At 58.6% G+C, this 19,018-nt stretch overlaps 1 protein-coding gene across 1 annotated transcript; it reads right to left on the reverse strand.

Annotated features, from left to right (window-relative positions):
* Positions 1-478: 478 nt before the first annotated feature.
* SLC9A1 (solute carrier family 9 member A1) lies at positions 479-19,013 on the reverse strand. The gene is made up of 12 exons (XM_031595036.2): positions 18,616-19,013; positions 7,156-7,616; positions 5,662-5,912; positions 5,043-5,260; positions 4,553-4,755; positions 4,256-4,345; positions 3,819-3,889; positions 3,293-3,466; positions 3,076-3,190; positions 2,605-2,706; positions 2,226-2,295; positions 479-1,631 (listed from the first exon to the last, which is right to left on the reverse strand). Exons 1-12 carry the CDS (start codon positions 18,929-18,931, stop codon positions 1,309-1,311), a joined length of 2,394 nt encoding a protein of 797 aa, XP_031450896.2. The 5' UTR covers positions 18,932-19,013; the 3' UTR covers positions 479-1,308.
* Between the last annotated feature and the right edge of the window lie 5 nt (positions 19,014-19,018).

The raw sequence follows: 19,018 nt of genomic DNA on the forward strand, positions 1-19,018 counted from the left end.
GTCCCCATACCCATCCTGGTGTCACCATAGCAATACTGGTGTCCCCATGGCAATGTTGGTGTCCCCATAGATGTGCTGGTGTCCCCATAGCCGTGCTGGCTTCCCATCCTCATGGCCTGGAGCATTTCCCCCCCACTCCTGCACGAAGCACAGCTCAGGCAGGGACCAGCCTGACCGGGTGGGTGACACATCCCCAGCACAATGCCACACACTTCCCTCTCCCAGTTATTAAAAAAATAAAAAAAAGGAGCAATATTGGCAATAGAAATGACACCCCCCCCCCCTCCACCTGCTGTCATCTCCTGCACCCAGAGCAGGGCAGCAATCTGGGACCAGGTTTGGGATGCGAGTACCAACAATGCAACCCTTGAGACACAGTGGGAGTCCGGGCAAGAAATCCACCCAAACGACACGACAAATTAACATTAATTTATTAGAATAGTCATGAAAAAAAAAAAAAAAAAAAAAGAATCTCTTTACATATGTGGCGTTTTTTTTTTGTTGTTTTTTTTTTTTTTTTTGTTTCTTTTTTCCTTGCTATACAAGAGAATTGTCACTGCTCCTCTCTCCCTCCTGGAAGCAGGGCACGATGCACGCCGGCGGGACGGCGCATGGGAAATACAATCTGCGTGCTGCGCCGAACCCGGGGCTCTTTGGTTAAGGAGCAGCTCTGCTTCCACCCCTGTGTGGGGGTTTAAGAAGGGGACATGCATGGGGCTGGGGATGCTCGGCATCCAGGAGGGACGGAGAGGCTCAGGTTTTGCAGGGCGCGAGGGGAGCGGGGACCCCCGCGTGGTTATAGGATATTTATTGAGCGAGACCCAGCAGCACTGGGGTGGGTGGCCCTGTGGGGAATGAGGCTGTGGAGGGGGAGTGGTGATGCAGACCCCGGCCCCCCACCTCCATGCGCTGCACCCCTGGGCTCACGGGGTGCAGATGCAGCAAGCAAAAGGAGAGGTGAAGCCGTGCGCCCCCAGTTCTGCAGCCACAGCCCAACGCCGCCCCATGGGGTCACTGTTGGGGGTTGGGGTCACCTCCAGCACAGCCCCCTGCAGCACTGCCAGCCCTGGAGCCCAGGGAGAGTCCTCACCCCAGGGCCGGGTGTCCCAAATCCAGGGCTCCATCCTGCTCTTCAGCCGGTCCACGGCTCGCAGGGCAGAGCTGTTCCCACAGCTCCCATCCATCCAGGACGGTCCCCCCTTCCCAAACCCGGTGTGTAGTGATAGAGGAACCCGAAAGTGTGGGGGGAGCAAAGAAAGAAAACGAAGAGAGAGAGAGAAACCAGAGGAAGGAAGGGGCAGCCCCGCACTACTGCCCCTTGGGGATGAAGGGTTCTCCCTCCTCCGGCTCCTGCCGCGGCCCCGGGTCGCTCAGACACCGCAGCATCCTCTGGCTGCTGGGGCTGTCGCCGGTCCCCGGGGTGAAGACGTCGTCGGTGCCAGGGGAGGAAGGCTCCTTGGGCCGCATCACCAACCCCTCCTCATCCTCCTCGGGGGAGGGCGGCAGGCCACCGCAGCCCTTGGGCACCTCGTTGGGCAGGTCCACCGACTCCGGGGACTGCGGGGAGGCCGGGTCGATGGTGATGATGGGGAGGTTCTCCGAGTCCGGCTTGGGTTCGTAGGCCAGCGGGTCTGGGGGGGGGGCAGAGAGGGGTGTGGGTAAATCGGGTCAGCCTGGGGAGTGCCGGGGGGGGACCACCAGCTAATGCACTGCAGGTCTTTGGGGTCTGCGCCCCCCCGGGCTCACTCTGACTTTGGAGCCTTTTTCTGATCTGCGCATCCCGTTCGGAAAGCACCGGCCAGCCCAGCTCCGCTTGCACGGATTGAAAGGGGCGAAGCTGCCCTCTGCTGAGCAAACACTGCTTCAGCAAGCAGCAACGCAGAGCTGCCTCTGCTCGATGGTTCCTCTCCTGCCGCCTAGCTGCTGTCCCCAAGGATGCACAGGGCAGAGGAGAAGAGGGGATGCGGGACAGCAGAGAGGACACAGGACAACAGAAGGGACACAGGGCAGCAGAAGGAACATGGGACAGCTGAAGGGACACAGGACAACAGAGGGGACAGAGGACAGTAGGAGGGACATGGGACAGCACAGGGGACACAGGACAGCACAGGGATACAGGACAGCACAGGGATACAGGACAGCACAACCCCTGAGCACCTGCACACCCAGTGATGCTCAGCATGACACCAACACCTGTGTGTCCCCCCAGCTCCATCCCACCCTACCTGAGCCGATGCGAGCCCGGGACATGGTGGGAGAATCAATCTTGTTGGCTGGCACTGTCAGGTAGGCATTCTGCAACCAGAACACAGGGAAAGCAGCATGAGGGACTGCCTGCAGCCAAACGGCCCCGGGGAAGTGGGGAATTGATCCCGAGCCTCAGGGATGAGCAAGAAGCAGCAGTGGGATGCAGAGGGTAAATGTATCCTCCCAGCCATGCTGCATAGACTTGCTCTGCATCTGCCTTCATGCTGCAATGACCAGAGGGCAGGGACAGCTATAGTGGAACCCCGTGCAGGACAGTGATGCTCTTCCCAGGCTGGAAGCCCCGTCCACCTCCATGCCCGCCCCGTCCCTCACCAGAGTCCCCCTGATCCTCCTGACCTGGTGATCAGCTTGCCGGATTTTCTGCCTCCTCAGGAGCATTTGGTTCCAGGCTTCCTCATAGGGGTCAGCCACCAGCGTGTGCCTGTTGTAGGATCGCAGCTGTGCAAACACCCAAGAAAAGGAGATGGGTGAAAAATGGGAAGGCAAAGGGAGGTCACGGCACCGTCACCTTTGGAGATGGGATGAAACAGCTGCCCGTGGGCAGAGCACCTCCATCCCCTTGTGGTTCATCCCATGGGATGTCTCATCTCGCCCACCACAGCCCAGGAAGGGCTCAGCCAACAAGGCAGCCTCCCCTCAGCACCATCCCAGTGTCTTTTGGGGAGGGAACAGAGACTGGGAACACATGGGGCTGAGCTCAGGATGGGCAGAGGGGCACAGCTGGCGCTGAGGGCTGCAGATTGAGGGCCACCCCAGGGAAGCAAAGGGGAAACGTGGGGCGAGGGCACAGCACGGGGCACGCCTCACCCTCTGCCTGGTTTTCTGCAGGTTGCTGCGGAGGATTTTCCGGATTTCCTCCTCCTTGTCCTTGGACAGGGTCGGGATGACACGTTCCACAGGGAGGGTCTTGGGGCTGATGTTCCTGCAGGGACAGACAGCACTCAGACTCACAGTGCCACAGCACACGGCAGGGCTGAAGGCAGCCTGCCCACCAACGGGCAGCACAGGGTGGCTGGGAACTCACTGGATGGAGACAGCGGAGATGGTGGAGGGGATCTTGCCCAAGCCCCCACTCTCCACCAGCTCGATCGCCTGCTTCATCTCCATCTTGTGATAGAAAGCGATGAGCTGCGGCTCCTTGGAGCGCTCTCCTGCTATCAGGCACTTCTTCACATACTTCTTGTTGAAGCGATTCAGCCTTCCCGACAACGTGGGGAAAGAAGGAGAGGTGGTACATCATCACATCTGCCCCTGCCCCAGCACACCCAACCCCTGCGGATCATCCGGTTGGGTCCCCCTTTGGAGCCAGGCAGACCCCACAGCCTCGAGCTGCTATGGGGCATCCTGCAGGAATTCCCCCCCCTTTGCACGCAGCGTGGCAAAGCGGTGCAGCCCCACACCTCGCTCACACTCAGCCCAGCACTGTGATTCACTGGGAGGAGTGCATGCAGCTTCCACAGCCTAAGGAAAACCCCAAGCCTGGGTTGCCAGTCGGCAACTCAACCCCATCCCCATCTCACCCCCAGCTCCCACCAAACCCCCCTCCTCACTTGTCTTTCCAGTGGTGATGCCCGTAGTGACCGCAGATATCCTCGATCCCCGTCAGAAGGTGATCCAGGAACTGCAAGAGAAGGTGCAGGGCAGCTGGTGGGCTGCCGCCGCCTCTCCCCCTCCCCACCCCACACTGACACGGGGTGACGGCACTCGGCGGGGTGTGACATCAGGGCTGTGGGTCCAGGGGGGCCTCGGGAGGGCGGGCGGTCCTACGCAGCTCAGGCAGAGAGGGGAGGTGTGGGGCGGAGCGGGCATCGGACGACACAGAAGGGGAGAGCCCTCGCTCCGTGCCCCCTTACCTTGGGTACCATTTAGGGGCAGCTCCCGCTCCGTGCACCCGCCTGGGTACAGCGGTGGAGGTGGCAGAAGCAGAGAAAGAAGAGGGCTGAGGCAGAGAAGGGATGTGTGCCAAGGGCTGGGAACAAGGCGTTACCTGAGTGTGGATCTCCTCGTTGATGGAGCGCTTCGTCTCCTGCTTCTTCTTCACAGCCAACAGATCCACCAGGGGCCGGATGGTCATCCCCTGGGAACGGGGCAGGAGGGTCAGAGCGCGGGCAGATGGATGTGGTGGGAAGCAACCAGCACGGGGTTGGGGCTGGGTGGGTTTTAAGGTCACCTCCAACCTCAGCCCTCCCATGGTTGTATGATTCTATGAGTGGCAGCTCCTCGCTTTCATCATTTCCACACCCCCACAGGGCTCTTTGCCTCTCCGGACCCACTTGCCACCAACCTGCACGAAGACAGTGAAGAAGATGACGGTGATGATGGCCGTGAGGAACATGTCCCTCATGTTAAAGTGCTCGTAGTCGAGGAGGTAACAGAGGGAGAAGGCGATGGCTCCCCGCAGGCCCCCGTAGGCAATGATGAACTGATCCTTTGGTGTCAGCTTCACGATACGGAATTTGTTGATGAACCAGGTGAGGACCAGGACGCCTGGGGAGTGCACAGAGATGGTGAAGGAAGCCCCCAGACCTGCAGAAACCCCGCCAGAGCAGTGCTGTACCCTTTAACACGAGGGATATGCTCCTCGTACCCTTGGGTGCACGCTCATCCCAACCCCACACCCAGCACAAACCTCACCCCCATCTTCCCATAAAGCCAACCACAAGAAAAGTCCAATGCCCGCCGTGGAGCAGTGCTACCCAGTCAACTCCAGTCTTCCCAGCAAGGCAAACTGGGACCTGGTGGCCCTGAGAGGAGCCCACAACCCAAGAGCTCACCCAAAACCCTGGCGATGAGGCAGAAGAGCAGCGTGCTGATGACGAAGGTCCAGTTCCAGTAGTGCTGACCAGCCACGGTGGAGACACCCAGGAAGATGAAGATGAGGGTCTCGCTCACGCTGCTCCACATCTTGAGGAAATACTTGATGGTGGTGTGGGACTTGTGGGAGATGTTGGCTTCCACGTAGGGTCGCATGACCACGCCGGAGGCGATGAGCCTAGGGGCAAGGAGGGGGCACTCAGCAGCAGTGGGGGCAGCCCCAAGCCACGGCCCTGCAGCACAGGGCTTGTGAGATGCCAGGGATCCAGGGAGGGCAACGGAAGGATTTTCCTTCCCCCTGGTTGCCTGGAAGCAGGCAGCACAAACCCAACGTGCTGTGAGCACCCAGCAGGGCCTGCCTGCCACCATGTGCCTGGAGGAGTGGGAAATGGGCCGTCAGTGCTTTGGGATCTGTGGGACAGCCCAAGTGAGACTCTCTCCCCGCTGCCTTTGTGCCCAAACTCAGCCCTGGCCCTCATCAGGTGTGCACTGGCCATGCTGGGACTGTATGGAGGGCAAATCCCCCGAAAGCGGGGTCCTGGGGTAGGAGGGCACCTCATCCCACCGCACCCAACTCACGCCATGATGCCGGAGAGGTGGAAGAGCTCAGCAGAGAGGTAGGCCATGTAGCTGTAGAGGAAGACGAAGAGGGGCTCGATGACACGGATGTTGGAGGTGAAGCGGGACGTGAAGGCAGCAATCAGCCCATAAATGACGCCCACGAAGACGCCGCCCAGAGACACCACGAAGAAGCTGAGGAAGCCAAGGATGATATCGATAATGGTCACTTGCTCAAAGTTGGCAAACTCCTCAAAAAGGTGGTAGAGGACCTGGGAACGAGAAGGGAGAGGGGGTTTCAAGCTGCCCTGCTGGTAAGAGATCCCCTCACCTCAGAGCTCTGCTTAGGGACCATCCTTAGGAGAGCATAGCAGGGATGCATGCAGACACCCAAGGGAGCCTGGCCACGTCAGAGCACAGAGCTGCATCCCGTGCTTCAGCCAGCAGAAAAAGCTGGCGGTGCTTTGCTGTCACACAGCTGGACACACATCCAGGACAGCTCTGTTCTCCACTACAGACCCAGCTGCCATCCCTGGAGGGGCTCCAGGCAAGGATGACCCATCAAGAGATCGTTTCCACCTCCCAATGGATAAATGAGGACACCCAACGGCCACGTGGGGAGAAAAGCCAACAGCTGCCCCTGCTCAGCACAGAGCACGGCCCAAACCTTCATGCTGCTTTGTAGCTGACAGGGCAGCCTTGCAAGGAGCCCACCCTGGGCTGCATCTCTCACTTCTGGATGTGTTTACTGGAGAGATTTTAAAGCAGGAAGAGGAATCTGAGCATCCTGCAGGGTACTTGGAGTAGGGGGAGGGCAGGGTGCCAGGCCCAGCATGCCAGAGCTGGTTCCTGGGGCCCGGGCTGGGACAGATGTGAGATCAGAAGGCAAAAGTATTCCTTAGGGATGGGAGCGAGGACACAGCCCAGGGCAAAAAGGGAGAAAAGCTCCTGGGAAAAGCCCTGTGCTGGGACAGCACGTTCCTCCTCACCCTCTGCAGCATGCTGAGCAGAGCAGATGGGGCGTGGGAGCAGAGCCAGGAAAAAGCAGTGGGCTGGGAGTAAACGTGGAGGTCAGCACTGCAGGCAGGAGGACGACAGCCATGCCAGCACCTGGACACAGCTGTCCTTTGGGGACAGCACGGATCCTCTGTGCCCCTCATTGCTTTTGCTGGGTGACAGCAGGACCTCAGCACTGGGGTCAGAAAGCAGCATCCCCTCATCCCTGTGGGATGAAGCTGTGGGGCAGCGAGCCAGCAAAGCTCCCTGAGATGCAGCAGAGCTCTGAGCACACGCTCCCGGCCTTCCCAACCCGTCAAGCGAAGCACATCACCTCAAAGCACCTCTGCAGTGTTTTCAGCTGCTATATTTATCTCTGCACCTGCAGAAGTTCAGAAGCAAGCACAGCACTGCAGCCCTGCAGCCCGCACCACCCAGCCCTGTGCCAGCAGCATCCCGCAGACCGAAGGCACCAATCCTGGTGCCTCCCCAAAGCAAACCCCAACAACCTCCGCTCACCACCGTGACGGCGTCGTTCAGCAGGGACTCCCCAAAGACCAGGATGTGCAGCAGCTCGTTGATGTGGATCTCCTCAAAGACAGCCAGCACTGCCACCGGGTCCACGGCCGAGATGATGCTGCCGAACAGCAGGTTGGCCAGCAGACCGATGTGGTTGAGGCCGCTGCCGCCGATCTGGCACACAGCATACATCAGCCCCCCCAGGAAAAATGCATTCCAGAGCGTCCCCACCACGGCGAAGATGAGGATGGTGCCCAGGTTCTCCGTGAACTGGCGCAAGGGAAGGAAATAACCGGCGTCCAAAATGATGGGAGGGAGAAGGAAGAGGAAGAAGATGTCTGATTTGAGGATGGGGGGCTTTTCGCCCACGGCTTTAATGAGCCCGCCGACCAGAAGGCCCACCACGATGAGCAGGCAGCTCTCGGGAACCACTTTGGACACTGAGGACATCACGTGGAAGCCTGGAGAGGAGAGAGCAGAGCACACGTTGGCTATGGGAACGGAGGATGTGGGAACGAGGGACCGCTCCCCAGCCTTCCCTGTGATCTTCAGAACCTCCTGCTTGCCTCAGCTCCCCTTTCTGCCCCCTGCTCCCAAGCTGTGAAGTGGAAACTGGAAGCTGGGCTGCCATACAGTACCACTGCTTGTCCTCACAGCACAGAGCCCAGGCTGATGGGGGGGGACTCAGTGGACCCCCAGCCCCGTGCCAGCGCTGGCAGCACGCACAGTGCTCACACAAGCTGCTGCTGGCTCCAGCTCTTCCCAACAGAATTACTCATTCCCAGCACACGTAGGTGCTGCATTTACCTCCCATCAGACCCACGCGGGGCTCACGTTGTGCCCCATGGCAACGTCCCATCCCTTAGGATGCCTTGGGGTCAATGCAGCCCCCAGGTCCATGCAACCCCATCCCTGCCAGAGGGCTGCAGACGCAGGGAGGGCTTCCCTGGATCGTCTCCCAGGATTTATAAGGATGACTTTGAAGCGAGGCACATTTGTTCCCTGGCAAAGGGATGGGTTTCCCATCAGGCACCGCTGACACCGTGTTCCATCATTCCTTCTGGCTGTACCATCTGCACGCTGTGGACTCAAACCCTCGGCGGCGACGCGGGCGGCTCTGCACCATCACACTGCCAGCTCGTCCCTCCCTCCTCTGGTGCAGGACAAACATGTCTGGAAAGCAAAATGCCTCCCCCCTGTGCCCAGCAGTGAGTCAGCTGCTGGATCCGAGGATGGAGCAGAGCTCCGACTGCAGTGCTCCTCACAGCCTGGATGGGTCTGGCATGGCCTCACGGGGCTCTGGTGGCTCTGGAAGGTCTCAGGTGCTGTGATGAGGGGTAAGGAGCCTGCTTTCTGTGCTGGCTTTGTTGCAGCAGCACTGCCAGAGCAAAGCCTGAGGATGGCAGAGGAGCAGTCCCCCAGAGCAGGTTCCCTATAGCACATCATACAGGAGAGCATCCTCTGCACCACTGGACAGAGCCCGGCCCCATCCTCCTCACTGCCCCCTTACAGATATCAGTCAGTGCTGCTCAGATCTTCCCTTTCTGCAGGGAACAGCCCCAGGGCTCTCAGCCCATCCCCACCAGGAGCTGCTCCACGCTCCCACCACCTCTGCAGGTGCCACACAAGTGAGGTGCAGCAGCACGGTGCACAGTAATCCCTTCCCCTAGCACAGCTCATTGCAGATGGCACTCAGAAGCCAGCCCTGGCCACAACCAGATGGAAAGCTACACAAGCAGCACGAAGCCTGCAGCTCACCGGTGCTCACTCACTGAGCACATCCCAGCATGAATAAAACACAAATTTAAGGATCTCTCACTTCTTCCCCACGGGCCCCTGGATCCCATCAAACTGAAACATTCGTGCACCGATGTGAATTTGGTGCTTTAGGTCCCTAAAAATACACTCACACGGGCTGCATGTTAATCATGCCTTTGATTCCGTGGAGGCAGCTCCTCTGCTATCAAACACTGTGTGTATCCAGAGCAAGAACGGTTGGGTAAACACCAGCCCTGAGAGCAAACAAGGAAATGTGCAAGCTAATGGGTTCAGTCTGGCTGCACGGTGAGCATGGGGCTGCAATGCAGGCTGAGGTTTGGGGCAGGGCAGGGTGGTGGGACCGGCTCTGCAGCCTTCATGCCAGCCAAGGTCAAGTGCAGCTCAAGCTCCAAAAAGGGTGAAATCACTGCTGTGGAGATTTGGGGCTGCTGTGAGGCATCGCCTGCACTGCAGAGGACTTTGCCCCGCGGCTCATCAGCACTGGGTGCCTTCGTTTTGGTCTCAAAACATTTGCATGGAGCTGCTTCAATCCCAGCACAGCCGGTGCAGGGCAAGAACACAACTCCTGCCCTGCAGAGCTGCTGGTGCAGGGAGCCTTCCTCTCGCTGCTGCTCAGAGGCTGTGGATGCTCAAAGAGGCCGTCCAAGTTCACGGTGAGCATCCGTGGGTCCCCAGGCACAGAGAGGTGAATGGTGATGGCAAACCATGAGCTTTGCCACAAGCGAGAGCTCCCGGAGGTCCACCCGCGTGCTGACAATCAGGACCTGGCTGCCTTTCCCCAGGCCCTCAATGCTGATGGATGCGTGGCCACGTAAACATTTACTCCCAACCCAACCACCCTGGACAGGCTCCAAGCTACACGCTGCTCTGACCTTCCTCAGCTGTGTTACGGCAGCGCCGGCGGGTGGGTTGGATGCTGTGCCCCATGCTATGTGAGCTCCATCCCATGGCGTGTCCTCCTTCTCTGCCTCCTGGCCCCAAACTGCCATATCCGAGCTGCCTTCTGCCCAAGCTGCCCAGATGGGAAGGATACAGAGGGACAGGGTTTGAGGACAGAGGGATGGAACAGGGAGGGATGCAGCTCAAAGAGGGGATCTGATTGCCCCCTGCTGCTCCCAGCCGTTTGGAAATCTGAGGCCACGGGCACTGCACTCCCATTGGGGTGCAGCCATCTGCCCCCCTGCACAGCTCCATCCCATCCATCCAGGCTTCCCCCCCCCCTCCCATCACCCCAGCGCTGCAGTGCAGCTCTCCAGCATGGGACCCAAGGTCAGCTTAGTCATCGCTCTGGCAGCACTTGGTAGATGTAAAGACCTCTCCCTGAGCAGCACGAAGAGAACGTTTTAATAACATTTTAATCAAATACTTTCCAAGAGCATTTACGGTGAAAGAAAAAAGCAGTGAAGCCTTTATGCACTTCTCTGCTCCAACCCCTGGGGCTGTGCTCGAGTCGGAGCCACGGAACCCCCCGACACCTAAAAATCACCCATGTTTGGAAGGAGCTGAGCCCTCACGTCTGCCCTGCAGGGCTGCCCTTCTGAAGGACACTGCAGAGAGCGCAGGCTGTAGGGGCACGTGTGGCTCAGCACCAGCAGAGCCCCTCTGAAAGCCACACGAACCCTTCTGGTGCCACAGACCAGGCAGCACAGCCTCAGCACTGGGGCACTGCTGGGGCTGGGGGATGCAGCAGGGTGGGTCCTGATGGGGGAAAAGAGGGACAGAAGCAGGGCTGGGGCAGCTCTCCAACTGCTGCTCAGCTTTCCCTTTCTGGTGACCCCAAAACCTGCACCTCAGAGCAAGAAATGCTGTGCTGCACAAGGAAGGGCTGCAGTGAGCAGAGGTGGTGGGGGAGGAGGCTGGGCTGAGCTGTACCTGGCAGTGTCTGCTTGCTGCTCTGTACCTTTCAGGTTTGGGCTCACTGGGGCCGTCCCAGAGCTATCAGCACTGCTCTTATCTCCTGCACAGCAGCAGCTCGGGATCGGTCACCTTCTCACACAGGGCTGTGCCAGGCAGCCACAGCTCTCCTATCCAAACCGCCTCCATTCATTTGTTTGCAGCACGAGGGGCAGGGAAGGGGAACAAGGGGTGATTCAGTGCAGGGGGGGGGGGGAGCAACCATTGAGCTCCGTTTGAGGGCAGTAAGAGTGGGAAATCAGCTCTGAAAAATAATAAGGGCTGTATCTCTGGCAAATAGCAACGGGCCTTAATGGCTATTGACTGCCATGGGACTGGTAGGGCTGGCACCAAGGAGCCCAGGCTGTGCACACGGATGCTGCCCTGCTCTGTGCAGAGCCCCGAGTCACCAAAAGCAGCATCAATTAATTACGTTCCCATTCCTCGGCTTTTCTTCCTAATTAGCAGCGAGAAAGTAATGAGGTTCGAGCACAACTCTTTGTTTGATCTGGAGCAAATCCTCGTGGCTCCATCTCCTCCTTCGCCTCGGGCAAAGCCCCATTCCCTGTGCACAGAGCCCTGCAGGAGTGAGGATGCAGCACTGCAGTGCTGCCAGATGAACACAGCTGCCCTGGGACCCCACCAGCACTGCTGCAGTGCTGCAAAACAGGAGGAGGATGCAACAGACCCTGGCACACCGGAGAGCTGTGATTCATCTGCAGGCAGCGGGCATGTCAGCCTGCCAGGGCTGCTCTGAGCTGACAAACAAGCTGATGCAAAGCACAGAACAGCCATAACGAGGTGCACGGATCCGTGGTTGAGCCTCCCCACGTCTGCAGGCTCTGGAGCCCAGGAGAATTTCCTACTGGAAAACTCAGGGTGCCCTCATCCCAATTAAAACCTGCTCAACCCGAGCGCTTCCCCTTGGCTAATTAATCAGGATGAACTGAAATGAAACACTGCGCCCCACTGCGCTGAGCAGCAAACCACAGCCATGCAGGAGTGCTGCAGCAGGGAAGGACCCAATGCTGCTCCTGCTGCATCACTCTGCACGCTTCCACGTGGCTCAGCCCAACCACTGTGCGTGGGATTTGATGCCCGAGCAGCACACAGTGCTCAAAGAAGCCTCCAGGAGGGGACAGGACAACCCCCATCACCTCCCAGCCGTGCCCCAGCTGAGCACTGCTGCAGCACACAGGCAGTGCAGGGGGAATCGTACCACTGTACCAGCAAAAAGCATCCCTGCAGCAAAGCACCAGCGTGGCAATCCGCAGGCAGGAGCCTTGTGAGCTCTTTGGAGAGAGCAGGGAGAGGCGATGCAACAAAAGGCTCGTCCCCTGGTTTTATCTCCAAAGCACTCACAAGAAATTAACAGATCAACTGGGAGTCTTTTACAGAGCCGGTATTAATTTCCTCCCGGCTGTAAAGAGGAATGAAGAAACAAAGGGCATTAAATGCACTTGCCCGTGTCCCCCAGTGAACAGCATGCGAGCAGCTCCACAGCTCCCAATTTCCAGCCCTATGTTTAGATAACGCTCCTTCAAACCAGCAGAAAAGCCAAGGACACTCTGCAAGGAAAGCAGATTGTAAGGAAGATCTATGGGTTCCAAATCGTACAATCACCGAGGTTGGAACAGAACCTCTGAGATCATCCAACCCCACTGCCCACATAGCAGCAGCATCTCCCTGCTAACCCACATCCCTGGTGCAGCACAAAGGAGCACCCCACAGAACCCTGCAGCAGCACCCACTGCTCCAGAGTTGCCTGCAGGGAGGAAAACACGGGGACTCCAAGCAGCAGGGCTGGGCTGCTGTACAGAGCTGGAGCAAGGGGCCAAGGAAGGGTTTGGGATGCTGTAAATGCATCACATGCCAAGCTTGCTGCTGGAAAGCCCCAGTAACTCCAGGAACTGCAAAGCCATTGACTCAATGACTGCATTCCTCTCCCGGGCACATTCCAGAGCCACTCCTGGATTGCAGATGTGATCAACACGACTGCAGGATGGCTTTGCAGCTCACCCAGCACTGCTGGGATGGGACGAGCCTTTGCATCAGGAAGGTTCCAGAAGCAGCACTTGAGCTTTTTTAAGATGGCTTTCATAGAAGAAGGGCTCCAAAAAACACCTCCAGCCCCACGGAACAGGGCTGGGAGCAGGACTGCTCACAGCTGTACTTTGCCCACAGCTCTTCAGCTGCTGCGATGCACAAATCAGTGCAGTGCACTACCACTGCCTGCATCACCTCCAAGGCTGGAAAAGAGCACTGAGGTCACCCAGCCCAACCATCACCCCACCTGCATCATATCCACTCGTGGGACAAAGCCAAACCTTCACGAAGGCACCGCGTTGCTCCAGAGCAGGAGATGCCTAAAACCACACTGCTGCACACACGGCAGCATTGAACAAATGGTTCCTGGAGCCTCAGGAGTGAATCCCAGGGCAGCCCAAGGTGAGCACCACGGGCAAAGCCCTCCGTGCCAATTACCTTTCCCAGGAAGGGCAGATTTCCTCGCAGGAACACGGGCAGGAAAGACAAACAAAAGCCTTTCAGGAAACAACCTGCTGGTGTCCTCTGCGATCGCAGGGAGGATGTGGCCACAATATTGCCCTGATTACTGCCGGGCTTCGGCGGCCGAAACAAAGCGATGTAATTTGCAGCACACGACAGCAGTGAGCTGGGAGAGTCAGCCTGCATCAGTGCTTCCTGACAGGAGCTCCCCAGGGAAACTGAGGCACGGCACAGCCAGAGGCACAGCGCTCTGCTCTGCAACCCCACCTGCAGCACCAGGGCGAGGAGCTGCCTTCCTTCCCACCTACCTTCCTTCCTTTTAAGCTGCCTTCTTCTCCTTCCTTCTGAGCTGCCTTCCTTTCCTTCCCACCTGCCTTCCTTCCCTCCTGCCCTGCCCCAAACATCTGTGATTCCTAAGCACTGGAAGAAGCTCCCTTCCAACCCCTACAATTCTGTGATTCTGTAAAGGTGCAAAGGGAGCCCAGCCTGCTTCTGCAAAGGTGCCTCCTGCAGGCTTAGCAGAAAGAGGGGATTTATTTCCCTGCCACCACCACCCATTGCATGGAACTCAGGAGATGCCCCCAGGGCCAACTGCACTGCAGCTGTGCAGCCCATGGAGATGCACCCGTCCCCTTCTGATCACAACTATTTGCTCTTCATCCTTCTGCTCTGGGATCTCCCCCCCCCAGCAATGTGCTGAGCCTTTGGTCACTGCTGTCCCCACCAAAGCCATCCCACGGGGATGGAGCCCTGCAAGCAAAGCAGGAATGGGCAAAGCTGCTCCATTCCCACCGCAGCAGCGACCCAACGTGCAGCCACACGTGTGTGCCACCAAGGGTCTGCATTTCACATCCTTGTTCCCAAGCAGCAGCACAACGTGTGTTCCTCTGCCCGAGGAAAGAGCAGAACAGAAAGCGATGAGATTTCCACCTCTCAATGAACACACAGATGTCAGAAAACCAAAGGGAAGGCAGAGGGATGAGCGAGATCTCACCCAGCACAGATGGCAGTCGCTGCCTCGAGCAGCACTGAGCTCCAACACGTGGCCAAAGAAACTCCTGAACTCTCAGCTCCGCTGCTGCACTTTGCAGCTGAGATTGCAGAGCCACAGCAGCCCTGACAAGCAGGGATAGGAGCAGGGATGCTCAGAGCTTTGGCAGCACTGATGGATTTCAGCTTTCATTTGAACAAATTAAGCCTCGGGGACCCAAAAGAAAAAAAAAGAACTCGAATGTTTACAAGGCAGCTGCAGCAATTCATCATTGCTTACTTTCAAGTTTCCTCTTTCAGTGCCCACAGCTCTGCCTGCACAGCAGCACACGGAAGGATGCTCTGAGAGCAGCCCCAGCACCCAGGGCAGCCCCTGAAGCAGTTCCATGCAGTGTCTGGCCCCATCTTGCAGATGAGGAGCTTTTTTCCCCTCAAGTTTTGGGTGGTTTCTTGCTCAGCTTTCAGCTACAGGCAGAGCGAGGAGAATTAACTGCCATGGCTGCTCTTCCTGAGCCAGCAAAGCAGAGGGTGAAGGCAAAGCACAGCATTTGAATCCTTCCCCCACAAGGCAATGGGAACACAGCGAGTCTGCATTAGTCAGGGGCTGTTTCAATTAATTAGCACGGCAATTTTACACTTCTGTGGCACCAGCTGCATCAGTGCTTCAAATCCTTTCCTGTTGTTCCCAACAACAGAACAGCCACCAGCTGATACCAAAGGGAATGTGCTGTGGTTGGAGGTGATCTCACCCGATGTCTGCAGCCTGGAGGAGCCTGAAGGATGTGGGAATCCCACATCAAAGAGTCCCACAGACTCAGAGCACAGAACTCAGGCCCTGCAGCTGTCCCAGCCCGCTGTGCTCACACCACGGCCCCTTTCCAGCACGGTGATGCAGGTTTTGGGGAAGCACAGCTGGCTGCTTCCTCACCGTCTCCTCCCCAAGCCCTGCAGGTGGCATCGTTGTCCCAGCAGCATCCCCAGGTGCCACCATTTGCACCCCCAGCAAAACCTCACCCTTCATCCACGTGCAAAACCAGAAGGGGGTGGCATTTGGGAAGAGCTCAGGCTTTCTAGCACCCAGCTCTGGCTGTCAGACAGCAGCTGTCAGCCTCTAAAAATGGTCCTTTGGCAATGGAAGCAGCGCATCGCGAGGGCACGCAGCCCAACCTGCAGCCTCTGTGCTCTGATCTGCTTCTCCCAGCTCCTATCCCTGGGGAATTCCTCCATCCCACCGCTCCCCAGACTGCAGCATTGTCCCCACAGCAGCCCCGTGTCACCCTGCAGCGTGCACCTCTCTGCCCTGCAGGGATGCACTGCCTGGATTGCTTTGCACCACGCTGATACGGAGCATATAATATTTTCCTGCATAGGGACAGTGGTGGCTGCGGGGAGGCACAGGGACATCAGGCACAGGGACAGAACAGGCGCTGCAAAGCAGGGAAGAGACACTGGAGCAATGACTCAGTAATTACTTCAGGCTCCAAGCAGAACCTGAGCGCTGCATTGGGCTCCGAATTCACGTCTGGCACGCAGCAGTGAGCAAAAGGATGGCACAGCTCAGGGCCGTGCAGGGACCCCACAGCACCCTGTAGGAAATAACAGCCCCAGAAGCCATTTGCACTGCAAGGCACAGCAGCGTGGCTGCTCCCTGAAGTGGGGCTGAGGGGAGGTGGAGCTCTGGGACGCAGCAGGGCTGGGGTCCATCAGACCTCAGTCCTCACACAGGATGGGAACAGCACCTCTGTGCTTTGTGGTTCTAAAAGGCAGAGCCTGAGGGGTGCCCTGGAGATGGAGCTGAGCCTGATTCCTCCCCAAGGCTGGCAGCACACAGCTGGGAGCTGAGCAGCACAGCTCTGACCACCAGCCCCAACCCACGGCACGCCAGCAGAGGGACCACACTGCAGCCTGCTGGCACACTGCTGGCTCCTTCCTTCCCTTCCCCCTGGCAAAGGAAAAACATTTATAACTGAACCCACATTGCGCTGTGACGGTTCTGGGACAAAGTCTGGCTGCAGTGCTCCCAGCAGCTCCAGCTGATGCTGCTCCACCTCCACCAGCACAGCCAGTGCTGGGAGCTGCCAGCCTGTAGCTGGGGGTGCAGGAACGGCACTGCTGCGTCTGTCCCTCACCCCCTCCTTCTCCCACACAGCCTTAAAATACCACTCGGGTGCTCAGCAGCAGCCTCCCCTTCCGCGTGGGATGAGGGGAAGCAGAAGCAGCACAGGCCTGTGGGACACACATCAGTCACACATCAGTGCTGTGCCCCCAGGAAGGAAAGGAATGCCTGCAGCCAGCCAGCAGCAAAAAGAAAGCACAAACCTCTGCACTGAGCCCCATTGCCAGCTCAGTTCATGGAGCTGCAGCGGTTTTGCAGGAAGCTCCTGCAACGCTGGGATGGCTGGGAGAGGTGGACAACAGGAGCTGCAATTAAAGCCACGCTGTTAATTCCCAGCCCGGTGTTCATTCCCCTCTTTGAGGAGCTGCTTGCAAAGCCCTGCTGGATGTGCCAAGGGACGGGTTGGGCTCCCTCAGCATCCCCAGGGGAGACGTTGTCCCCAAAAGAACCCTTGCAAAGTTGCAAAGCTGCTCCTCCTGGAACGCACCCCTCCACCCCAGCCTTGCATAACGCTTTCGATGCAAAAGAACCGTGCTCAGCTCATAGCCAGGAACGACTGCACAAAGGGAAAAAGCTCCCCGAGCTGCCGGGCTCCACGCTGCGGCGTTGCTCACAGCCTGCGTGCCGCCTTGCTTTTGGCCCCTCCTTTCTCCTCCAGCTTCCGCACAGACACTCCGGATTTCATCACTCATTCCGTTCCGAGCAGGATGACAACCAACGCAGTGCCACAGCCCCCAGCACTCAGCAGAGGCCGCGTGGTTTTGGGGATCTGATGGCTGCATTTCCTGGCGTGCGGCTCCTCTTTACGCACCCTAAGCCACGAAGGATGGAGCTGCACCTCCTGCTTGGTTGTGCTGGTTGTGCTGTTCCAGAAATGCATTGAGTTGCTGGGGCTGGAATGCTTTTCCTTGTAAATAAAGCATGCAGAACACGGGGTTTGACTGGGCAGTGCACATGGAGCGTGGGGGGGGGGGTACGGTTTGGGCATGGTGTGCATGGGGGTCTCCTGGGCCTGAGCAGCAGGGTTTGGAACACTCAGCACCCAAAGCACCATTAAGTCACAGCACCCCGTGAGGAACACTGCTGTTAAACCCGATGGGAATTGAGGTGCAAAAAAACCATGGGGATACAGAGCTGCTCTCCCCCCTCACCCCCTCCCAGCATGGAGAAGGTAACAGCGCAAAGAAACCCTTGGAGCTGGGCACTGCTTTCAGCTGGGGCTGCTGCACTGCATCCCACTCTGGGGTGATTTCCCCACTATCAAAGCTTGGAAAACACTCAGGCAACCATCAGGCAACCACGGTCACTTTGTGCCCCACAGCCCTGAGCCGTCACCCCCAGCCCCACTGCGCTGCCCAGCGGGTTTTGCTGCAGGCAGGGGTAGGAGGGAAGGGGAGCACGGAGCTGTTGGAAAGGATTTCTCCAAGGTTACAAAAGGCACAGCGTGGTTTGGAAAGGAAACAAAGCACCGAACAAAGCTTCCTCCCCACCGGTGGAAAAAGCAAAACGAAAACGTTGCTCCCAGTCAGGGTGCAGGGAGACCCTGCTGTTAGGTGGCACTGGAACCATCTGTGGGGTTGGGGGGCACTGCGCCCCTGCCAGGCCTGCGGCAAACACAAGGTCGTGGGGAGACAGAGGGATGCCCACTGCTGCCATGGGATGGAGGGGGGGGTTGTATGGGGTGTGCGGGGGGGGATCAGCATAGGGATGCACCGGGGGGCTGGTGTGAGAGGACAGGGGTGCAGGTGGGGTGGTTGGGGGTTTTAATGGGGTGGTTGGGGGGCTGCATTGGGGCTCCTGGGAGGCTGCAATGGGGTGCTTGGGGGGCTGCAATGGGGTGCTCAGGGTTTGTAGGTGGGATGCTCAGGGGGTTGCAATTGGGTGCTGAAGGGGTTGCAGCGGGGCGCTCAGACGCTCACAATGGGGTGCTCGGAGGGTGGCAGTGGGGTTGCAGTTACGGTTCCCAAGCAATCCCCATGGAGGAGCTCATAGGGCTGCAATCAATCGGGGGTCTCAGGGGTCACGGCGGGGTGCTCAGGGGGTGCAGCCGAGGTGCTCACAGCACCCACCCCATGCACACCCTAAGGGTCCCTCCCGGGGGTCTCCCACCCCGCCGCTCTCCCCAAACCCCCCCTCCCCATCTTTCCCCCCCCCCCCCAGCCCCCAGCCCCTACCCATCTTCATCAGGCAGGCCAGCAGGATCCAGAGCGAGATCTCGAAGGGGATGCGGACGTGCGAATAATCGATGCCCAGCACGGGGAAAGCTTTGCGGGGTTTGGAATGCCCATCGCTCGAGTGATTGTGCTGCTGTCTGTTCAGCGGGTGAACCTCCTGAGCCGTGGCGAGGGGGGCGGCGGTGATACCCCCGGCTTCTCCCCACGGTTGCTCGGAAACACGAGTGGCGTTGGCCTGTAAACCTTGGCCGAGAAGCAGAGGGCCCAGCAATAGCAATAGAGCCCAATGAAGGGCTCGGAGGGCCGCGGCCCCCATGGCGGAGGGAGCCGGGGCCGCCCCGCAGAGACGCTGCGAGGAGATGGGACGGCGGCGGAGCGTCCGTACATCCCGGGGCGGCCGGGG

The sequence above is a fragment of the Phasianus colchicus genome, chromosome 24 (assembly GCF_987193195.1).
Source record: "Phasianus colchicus chromosome 24, bPhaCol1.hap1.1, whole genome shotgun sequence".
Lineage (NCBI taxonomy): Eukaryota > Metazoa > Chordata > Aves > Galliformes > Phasianidae > Phasianus > Phasianus colchicus.

What these genes read in the sequence shown, in the direction of transcription:
- SLC9A1 (XM_031595036.2), bottom strand. Translation starts at nt 18,931, where the DNA reads ATGGGGGCCGCGGCCCTCCGAGCCCTTCATTGGGCTCTATTGCTATTG. An exon ending in GGCCTGCCTGATGAAGATGG is followed by an intron (nt 7,617 to 18,615) that starts GTAGGGGCTGGG and finishes TCTCCTCTCCAG; the next exon opens with GCTTCCACGTGATGTCCTCA. An exon ending in TCCGGCAAGCTGATCACCAG is followed by an intron (nt 2,296 to 2,604) that starts GTCAGGAGGATC and finishes TTCTGGTTGCAG; the next exon opens with AATGCCTACCTGACAGTGCC.